The following is a 10,397-nucleotide window of genomic DNA, read 5'->3' as shown; positions in this document are numbered from 1 at the left end:
ATTTGAAGGACTTGTACAGTAATCCTTAAACATTTTCTTTAGCTCTTAGAATTATGTCAGTATGAAGATGCTCATTATATTTGCATCTGTGTTTGTAGTGGTTTGTACTGTATAACATCCGCTCTTACTTTAGGAAGAATTGTGAATTAAATCTTTACTCATATTGTCAGGTGAAAATGAGGATCCTGTGTCAAGCGTCTGTGAAATGCTTTTCGGGACTCTGTCATGCAGTCAATTTTGATTCACTTAAAGGAACAGTTCACTCAAAAACTCAAATTCTGTCATCATTTACTCACCCTGACTTGCCTAGCATTGCATTGCATTTTTTCCATACGGAGGTCAGTGGGGCCATATAGGTTTGGTTACCTATATTATTTAAAAAAAATCTTCTTTTGTGTTCTGCAGAAAAATTAAATCCATGTTTGAAAAAACTGGAGGGTGAGTAAATGATTTCAGAATCTACATTTTTGAACTATCCCTATAAGTCAATTTGGACAATTTGAAGAAAACAGTGTTGTGTTATTATTTTGTTGAGTGAAACGGCAGGGGTGGCCCCAATTTCTTCTTCTCTATGGGGTCCCTGAGCTCGTATGGGGGTCTGAGAGCCTGCAGCTCCGCTTCAATTCAAACACTGAATGTAATTCAGGCAATTTATAAGATATATGCCAGAGGAGCTGACAGACTCTCCCATATATTCCGCAGCGCCATCTGGTTCATGTTTTTCACTCATTACAAATTTCTGAAATGTTGTCCAGCTAACATAATATAGTGATAGCATTAACAAATTATTCAGCAGACCTCTTGTCTAGAACAAAGATATTTGTCAGGCAAGATGCAGAAAAACACACTCCTAAATGTCACACACCTGAATAAAGCCTGTTATAGAAAATATACATTATTCACTGTTTAGATGGTTGTTTTTCAGCATGGTTCACATGTTTGACTTTGTTATAAACAAATTATTCAGAAGTGAACTGGTTGAATGAAGTCATTTCAACAGGTTATGTGTGGTTTGTGTGAGCTCTGCGGGCTCATGTTGTTTTCACATGTAATCCAGGTGCACACAGTATGACATGCTGTAGGGCCCTTCTCCTGTGGTTTAGGGGTTTAGAGTTTAATCAGATAATAAATTTGTTATTGTCCTGTCCATTTCCCTTTTGATTTTGGCACAGTGCCTGTGAACATACATAATGTGGGTTTGCATGCTGCCAGCTCAAGTAGATTTAATAAACCTTTGTGTTAGACTTAATTTCCGTCTGTAGTGCATAACAATAGGGGAGGTTCTCTTGTGTATTTGTCTATGAATTAAATCTGTTATTGCTGAAATTATATTTGATTTTGTCAATGTAATGAATCCAACTTCCATTGACAAAATCAAATATAATTTCAGCGTATGTACACAGATGCAGCTCTTTGTTTTACCCCCATTGTCAAACGTGATTTAAATCAAAAAGTAAGTTAAATTTAAAATGTTACAATTTTGAGTTAATTGAAAGTAAAATTGAGTTAAGACAATGAAGGGAATTGATTAAAATATTGTGTTATCTGGACCACATTATCTAAGTAGATTAAGCAAAAAGTTGTGATAACAAATCACATATTATGAAAAAATGTAAATATTACATGGTTAACTGAAATAAGTTACAGTAAAATAGTAATAATTAATAAGTTAAGTTAGTAAATTAACCCTTTGACCGATGTGAGCAGTCTTGGCTGGTCCCTGGAGCGTACGATCACACCAGTGTGTGTCTAAATTCGATTTCTTTCGTTTCGTATTGCTTTCGTGCGTTGGCTGGTGCTGATCCAGAGACGGACGATCTCATTGCTTGTCATATATCACAACTATTCAGATTTCAACCACATAATCTTTAAGTTTCAGACATTTAAATATACATAAGGACTAGCAAAACAATACATTTATAGTTTGTAAAATACACACTGATGTCTATGAAAGCCAATAATAATCCTTTCTATTATAATTTGACAACGTGTTGTATTCATATCAGATACACATTGTATAAGTAACTATATAGTTTACTCGATTCTTCTCCCAGTTCACCGGCCACTTACTTTCATGTATTTTGGGAGAAGATGGGTGAATACGTGATGTAAATCTGACAGATCCTATTTTATGAATTGCGGTGCAGACTAACATGGCGGTGCCCATCGCGCATTATAGATCAGCTAACATGATCATTATAAAGATTATTAAACGACAAAACACATTCACTTACATATATTGGAGAATCGGATAGTTCATGATATAGTTAATACGTTTCGGAATATTTTGAATCAAAAAGGAAAAACTAAATAAAAGCAATACATCTGTCATACAACACTATTTTGGCCTCGACGAGCATGGAAATAATAAGGTGATATGTTCTAAAATAATGTTTGCCTTAAAAAGCTCACGCTGGGGGCTCAGGATAATGGCGAAAGGGCTATTCTGTACTGTAATGTCAATGTGCCATGCAAAGAAAAGGGATTATTTCAAACTATAGTCACACATCTGATCTATTTAGTATAGTCTCAAATATACTGTATAATCAAACTATCATATAGTGTACGGTAACACAATATTTTGATGGTATAAATAGAAGTTATATAAGTAGCTTTGCAACTACATGTCAACTAACTCTCATTTGAGTATTAGACTGTTTGCTTAATATCTGCTAACACTTTATTGTGATGATCCCCCAACAGACATTTTATTTAAGTTACTTTAAGACTTTAAGTTACTTTGCAACTACATGTCAACTTATTCTACTAACCCGATACCTAACCTTACAGTCTACCAATACTCTAATGAGAGTTAGTTGACATGTAATTAAATAGATAGTAGAATGTCTAAACTGGACCATTAAAAGTTGAAATAGAATTATTTAAACTTAATTGCATTTAAAAAAACTAATACAAATGACAAATTTAATACAATTTTAACAAAAAAATTAATGAAAACTTAAAATAAAGCTAATTCAAAATAGTAATACAAAGTATAATTGTATATAAATAATGTTAAAATAGCAAATCTGACCTTCCTTTCACAGACTTTGAACTCAAAGAAAAAGCAAAAAAGAAAGAGAAATAATATATCGGACTGTTTTTATGAACATTTTTCATCTCTTACGTCCAGCAAACAAACAGTGGAACAGGCTTTCAACTGGTTTTAGCAGCCCAGCCCAGAGGGATTGAGGCAATGCTGTCGGTAGTGTTTGCTTCCTTGTGCCGGGGTGGGCCGCCGCTCTTTATTGCGACTCTCTCTTTCCTTGTGGCAGGTCGGTGTGGGCAGAACACAAGCCTCAGCGCTCTGTGTACATGCTAAACATCACTGTGGCTTGAGCCTGCGGCCTCTAACATGGCCGTAAAGAGCCAGCACACACAGATGTGACAGCAGGCAATGAGCCATGGCAATGTTGTCCCTGTGCGGTAAATAGACACAGGCCAATCGCAATGACAAATGTAAATCCTCGACTTTCCCTCGTGGTTTTTGAACCTGCTTCCAATGTTCTGGACTTTTCTGAACAATTATAGTGGCTTTTGATGTTCATAAGAGAAACTCTGCAGCTTTAATAGCCTGTTTAATGGCCTCTAAGAGTGTTGTGCTTTTCCCGTGAGGATTGAGGTGAATGGTGGATCAGTCGGCAGTAGTTCAGGCTGGGATTCTGAACACAAGCACACACGAACAGTGCAAGTACTTAAAATGCGAACGGTTGTTGAGTGGTCCCATATTTATCCTCAATCTGCATTTCATTTCTGAAGCAATTGGATCCATGTTTGTGAGTGGACGAAATCCCCATTAAAAGCGGTTGCAAGCTTTGGTGGACCAGTCAGATTGCTCTTAATCCACAATTACTCATTCCAAATGTAAAACAGCTTTTTTTTGTTTGGCCAGTATATGGCTTGTCTCTGATCGGTTCACAAGAAATGTATTTGTTGAAACTAGTTTGACTCATTCTGTTCCGAGTCTCACGCACACATCAGGATCAATAAAGACTAATGCCATTGTAAACCACAGTCGCGCTGAAGGGAACCGTTTTACGCTTCCCAAGTATTGCTTTAGTTAGCAAGTATCTAAGATCTACTATGGGTTTGTATATAATGACGGTTCTAAGTGGAACCAATAAACCACAAGAGAAAGGATTAGGCCAATAAGGCAGAATCAGAAATCAATCATCCTTGAATATTAATGCTGACATGCATCTCTTAACAGCAGCCTCATAGTTTATGAAATTGTTTCTGTTAACTGTCATTCATATTTATTTGTTTTTACTGTAAATGTAGATGCTTGTCTATAGAGAAACGTCAAAACATTTGTGAGGGAAGAGTTTTCTTCCCGGCATGTTTGGATGAATGTCGCTTTGAGGGCTTGTGTGTTGAAAGTTTGTTTCGTTGGGTTTGGAGATCCTCTGTAGAGTTAAAGTGAGTGTGTGTGTGTGTGTTGTATGCTTGTCCTCTATCTTTATGTTGAACATGACCTGACTTTGCCCTTTTTAAAGTAATAGTGCAGGAAGCCGGAATCGCAGATTTTGTTTAGATGTACATGTATGTATGTATCTTAGCTTATTGGAGAAATATACTCTAAACTCTACATGTTTGTTTACATCAGGGGTCACCAAACTCGGTCCTGGAGGGCCGCTGTCCTGCAGGGATGGGCTTCTTCGGTGAATGGATGAATGAATGGATGGATGGATGGATGGATGGATGGATGGATGGATGGATGGATGGACGGACGGACGGACGGACGGACGGACGGACGGACGGACGGACGGACGGATGGATGGATGGATGGATGGATGGATGGATGGACGGACGGACGGACGGACGGACGGACGGACAGACAGTCCACTACACTTTTCACACTATATGAAAATGTCCAAAAAGTACATGTAGGATATTATTTATAAAAGTAATTGGTTCATGTAACGCTTCGTATAAAAAACATTGGTTTAAAAGTTATTTTGAATGTAGAGGTCAACATCTTGAGACTTTAAATTAATAAAGCCTCTAGAAAATAAAATAAACAGTTTAGAAGCAGAGACACGTGTGTATTTGGTTGATTTGTCTGCTGCCATAACCAGTGAAAATTTCATATTTAACCTCTCAATGCTGTTTCTTCCTGATTTTGATGTAAATATTTATTTAAAACAATTATTTTCTGAGAATACTGCAATGGAGAGTGGAAACAGTATGAGCACCTCTTAAGTATGAAGTATGAATGCGTCAACAAGCATAAACAAGGCATCACGCACAGTTATGTGCTATACGACATTCCTAATTTAAATTATTAAGAGCAATACAAGACCTTTATTTTTACAAATAAAAACATGATGCACAATATTTATTCAATACTTTCAGTCACAACTGCAATGGCTAAAATATTGATAGGGATTATTTAATAGTCTCTTATCCAAATCTACACCCATGATGTGTACAGTTCGTATAAGATTAAGAGCTCCAGATTGCGGTTTAAAATGTTACCGAAACAAAAACCGATCCAACATGTTGCATTCTTACCCACCCTGTCTTTTAATTACACTGACTTCTCAAGTCCGTCTGTTCTCCTTGGGGCATAGAGCATGTGTATGACAAATATCTTCTGCAGATCTGCCTAAATTTGTTAACCAAGACCAAACCAGAACCAGCATAGAAGGTGAAAGCGAAGGACTTCAGAGGTCTTCAGTGTGATGCAGGAGGTGGTCAGGCCTGAGCTGCATCTTGACTTGCCCTCATTAATGTTCTGCACAACATTTCCTGACGCAGATGGGTGTATGTGTTTACTGGGACGTACAATGCCGCATATGGTCTGGCAATAAATGTGATATGATCTAACGAGGTTTTGACTCATAACGTAATGCTGTCCCTTTGTACCAAACAAAATTCTTCATCTAATGCTTTAAGAAAGATTAAGTCCTCCGCACTTGCTAGCAGCTTGCTAGTCTAATGTAGCTTTTTATTGACAGTGTTGCATCTGAAAGTTGAACTTTTCCCTAAAGTTGTTCTTTGCTGTTTCTGTATTCATTCTACTTGTGGCTTTGAACGCCTATCATTCAGTTGTACATCCTTTATTTGTGCTAAGATATGTATATATATGCTAATTTATTAAATAATCGGGCTAATTTAATTATGAATACATGTCTTACCTAGTGTAAATCCCCCAGATCTTCTCAGAGAACAACACAAAAACATGTTTCACAGTACTTGAGTAGATAGGCTAACTGGCTAGCCTGCTAGCTAGGCTAAATGTTGTTTTTAAGCTCTTGACCTCTAATACCTAATGTTACCTTTTAGAGGTTAAATAAGAATATTTATCGTGTGCGTGTGCGTGTGCGTGTGTGTGTGTGTGTGTGTGTGTGTGTGTGTGTGTGTTGGCATATTTGGTTAAGTGTCCAGCTGTTACAACATTTAACATTTGTATCCTGTAAACCAGACTTGTGTTTGGAATAAAATCAGTGTTTGTTACGTTGCTGGGCAAGCATGTTCGCAATGAGCTAAATCATTACAAACCAATGTGAATTTGATTAATCTATTGTTTGTATATCATCGGTTTGTTCTCCATAGTCTTGAATTGAAAGGCTGTAGTCTTAATTCCCCAAAACCGCAAGTTTATTATCATGAAACACAGTAATAGTAGGATCTCTATGGTGCCCGTCATCATCCGTTCTCGGATCCCTTGAGTTTATTGATTGTTACTTCAAAATCCTTTAACCACTACTGAGCGTCTAGCGCAGTGTTCACAAATAAAAGTTCAGTCCTTGCCGCCATCCAGACTTTCATCCCAAAGAACTGTGGTTTTCAGTGTTTTTCTAATTTCTCTTAAAAAAATAATTGGCCCTCATTATAACAGATATGGCACAGTGTTGTAACCATAAGTAGTATGTAAAAAAGGAGTGAAATTCAAAGCTAATGTGACTGTACGGTTTCTTGTGTGTGTGTGTGTGTGTGTGCTGTAGCGTCACCCTGTCTGGGCATCGGATGTGAAGCCGATCAGAGGCACGAGCCCCCAGACGCCCAGACGTGCTCTGCAACTCCAGGACTCGCTTTTCTCCAAAGAACTGGAGAACATGGGCAAACATCTTGCCGGTAGGTTTTTAACACGCAGACACCCACACGCATATAAAACAGGCCACCTTTCCATTACAGTCTGACACTGTCAAAGGCCACACATGTGAAAATCTGCATGCGAACACAAAGATGAAGGCGTCTGATTGGCTAATTGAAAGCTGATCCACCTATTAAAATATGTTGTGGAAAAGAGGGACCATCTTTGATTCATTTAACAATGGCACCGCTGCACTAGCTTGTTAGCATCGCTGTGAAGTGACAAATATCTGTCTGTAGATGATCAAACTCAGCCGGTGGTTTGATCTTGCAAGCCACTGTTAGACGTTGTGTGTGTGTGTGTGTGTGTGTGTGTGTGTGTGTGTGTGTGTGTGTGTGTGTGTGTGTGTGTGTGTGTGTGTGTGTGTGTGTGTGTGTGTGTGTGTGTGTGTGTGTGTGTGTGTGTGTGTGTGTATGTGTGTGTGTGTGTGTGTGTGTGTGTGTGTGTGTGTGTGCGTGCGTGCGTGCGTGTGCACGCGACACTCGTTCGTTTGGTAACCGCTTGAAAGCATTGGGCACAACCAAAGGCACAAACAGCACAACAACTCAAACATGTGTCGCACAGTTGTTTGTTTACGTATGTACTTTTTTATTTCGATTCACTGTTGTACAATGAATACATTTGAAACATATTAAGTATTTAAAAAGGGCACTCTCACTAACTCATCAGGGCAGCAGCTGTGTGCGTGTGTGTGTGGATGTGGGAGGTTGACATTTAAACACAAAAAGTTAACAACCAAACTAGAGACGAACTTGAAGCTTTTGCACGCATAATTGGCTAATCGGAAAATAATATAATTGTAACCTTAAATTTGTTAATTCGTTATTTTATTTGTTCATTTATTTATTGTAAAGAAAAAGAAAAACGAGTTGTATATGAGTTAGCCGGCTGTTCATGCTGTTATGCCGATCATTACCATTAAACAAAGAAATGGTGTTTTTGTTACCCACAGTGAAGAGACTGGAGTGTTTGCAGATACGCTCTCAGAAAATAATGGTTACATAATTGATTTAGATTTTTCACCTAGAACTGTTAATTCAACATGATATTCAAAATAGAGTCATGAACCCTGATCCATTTGTAAATTCCCTAACTGGAAATACGAAAACGCGTCCAGTCCCTGGACTGATTTCTATTGACTACTAAAGACATTTCTGTAAAAAACTCACAATGATGACATGTCTTTAAATGTCCTTTGTTAAGATTTTTTTCTCATTAATATGTATGTCCAACGCATTCTCATCCTAGGGCGTCATATACTGACACTTTTGACATTTCGTCTACATCCAACGCACATGGCACCCTTTAGCGTCAATATGACATGCAAAGAGCTTTGTTCAGTTATGGTTGGGTTTAGGTCAGGGGTAGGGTTAGGGTTAGACCGCTAGGAGGCGCCTTCTGGCCCATATCTATCTGCGTCTCATATTGACGCTAAAGGGTGCCATGTGCGTTGGATGTAGACGATATGTCAAAAGTGTCAGTATATGACGCCACAATTAAGTTCAGTTGGACTTGGGCTGAATCCGAAATCGCCCCCTATACCCTCAAATAGGGCGCTATTTGATGGGACAGCCATTTGTAGTGGTGTCCCAAACCATAGTGAACATTATTGAGTGCACTCATTCAATCCCACATTGCACCGCAATAATGAGTGTACAACAGATGTATGCTCAACGGCTGTCCGAATTCGCTCACTCGTTTTCATTCACTCCTTCAAGTGGGTTTAGGGGGCGATTTCAGATTCAGCTTTGGTTTTCTGTACTCTTTCCCTTCCTGAGTTTGTTGTCATAGTGACCTAGTTAAGTTCAGCTGTGCACCTCATTATCTCTTGTATTTCGTTCTCCCTGTTACAGTTTGAGTTTGTCTGGCCTCGTCTATTACGACTTGCGAGTAAGCTATTTTGTGTTCCTGAGTATTATATTGAGATTAAAGACTTTTAATTCTTCATCTTCGTCCTCGTACGCGTCTATTCTACTACAAAACTACAAGTCGTGACAGAATGCGACTAATTGGATGAATTAAAAGAATAAAAAAACGCATAACATAAAAAAATTTAACAGCCATACATGTACAACATATATACGCAGTCAACATTGTGGATCAAAAAAGTTCATCAAAGTTGTCCTAAGACAAGTACGGGTATTGTTCAAAATTCATGTATAACTTTGATGAAAGTTTTTGATCCACTTCAAATGTTGACTATTGCATTTTGAATTACTTGCGATAACAAATAAAAGTATTGTTCTCACATTTTTCACTGTAAACAGATATGGCTACATGTGTGTGTGGAGGGGGAGTGTTTATCTATTAATTTCAAGTGTGCTTGTTATTTTGTGACTGAGTCAGTGGAATCTTATTCTGACATGACTTTGTGGGAAACATCGCCCCTGCTCTCTTATGGCATTGATTTGAAGCCATTTGTCTGTTGAGTTCTATCTGAACAAAGCCATCCCCATAAGGCCAGGCATTAGGCTCATTCAACAACCTAATTTACCCCTTTCATGCTTTTATTAGCTGTTAATGTTCTCCGTGTTGAAAGCCAGGCTTCTTCTTTTATCTCATTATTACCTCAATTATGTGGTCAGCTTAATCCTCAGATTCCTTTTGAATTTACGATCAGGCTGCATTGTTTTGTTTGAGGAATTTTAAAAAGCTTGATATTTGACTTGTGCTCAAAGCACAACATTATTGGCCGTTTTTTAATGGCAGAGAAAAGCTATTCACTTTTGGATAAATAAAACATCACTTTCAGCTAGCTGGAATTCCTCAGATCTCTCTCTCTCTTCCTCTGTAAGACGTGAACACTGTAGATATGTAGGGAGAAAGAGTCGGGAATCAGAAAGGTTGCATATGTTCTAAATGATGGGTTTGCGTGCTTGCGGGTTGTAGCCTTGTGGGAATGGGAAACGCATTTGCTTTTTTGACCAAGAGCTGTTTATAATAGATTAGATGTGCTTCTTCTTTTTAACTCTCTAAAGTCCATCCCTCCTTCTCTGGCTCTTTTTTAGTCTATACTGTATATGCTACTGTATACTTTCCTTCACCACTAGCTTCATATTGTAGGATATAGACAAGACTGAAAATAATAAGAGCTAAATAATGAATATAATAAGCTAAATCATGAAACAATGTAGTCAGTAAACGGATGATAATAGGCTATAGTATGTCACATGGTACATGTAGGAGCTCTCAGACAGCTCCCATCTTACAAGCATTAATTACGAGCTCTACGATGACGTGAATGCTTTTTACAAGTTTAAATAAATTTGTAATTATGGTAATTTCAACATGGCGTGTA

The 10,397-nt window shown here is 38.0% G+C and overlaps 1 protein-coding gene across 2 annotated transcripts in view; it reads left to right on the top strand.

Annotated features, from left to right (window-relative positions):
* cUnh8orf34 (chromosome Un C8orf34 homolog) overlaps positions 1 to 10,397 on the top strand; it is an 85,914-nt gene that overhangs the window by 65,151 nt on the left and 10,366 nt on the right. For both annotated transcript variants that reach the window (XM_079601457.1, XM_079601456.1), the window contains one exon: positions 6,951 to 7,080. In XM_079601457.1, coding sequence (XP_079457583.1) covers positions 6,951 to 7,080 — 130 coding nt within the window. The remainder of the gene's footprint in view (positions 1 to 6,950; positions 7,081 to 10,397) is intronic.

This window comes from Phoxinus phoxinus, assembly GCF_949152265.1.
Source record: "Phoxinus phoxinus genome assembly, chromosome: 24".
NCBI lineage: Eukaryota > Metazoa > Chordata > Actinopteri > Cypriniformes > Leuciscidae > Phoxinus > Phoxinus phoxinus.
This window is presented reverse-complemented; position numbering and strand designations above follow the sequence as displayed.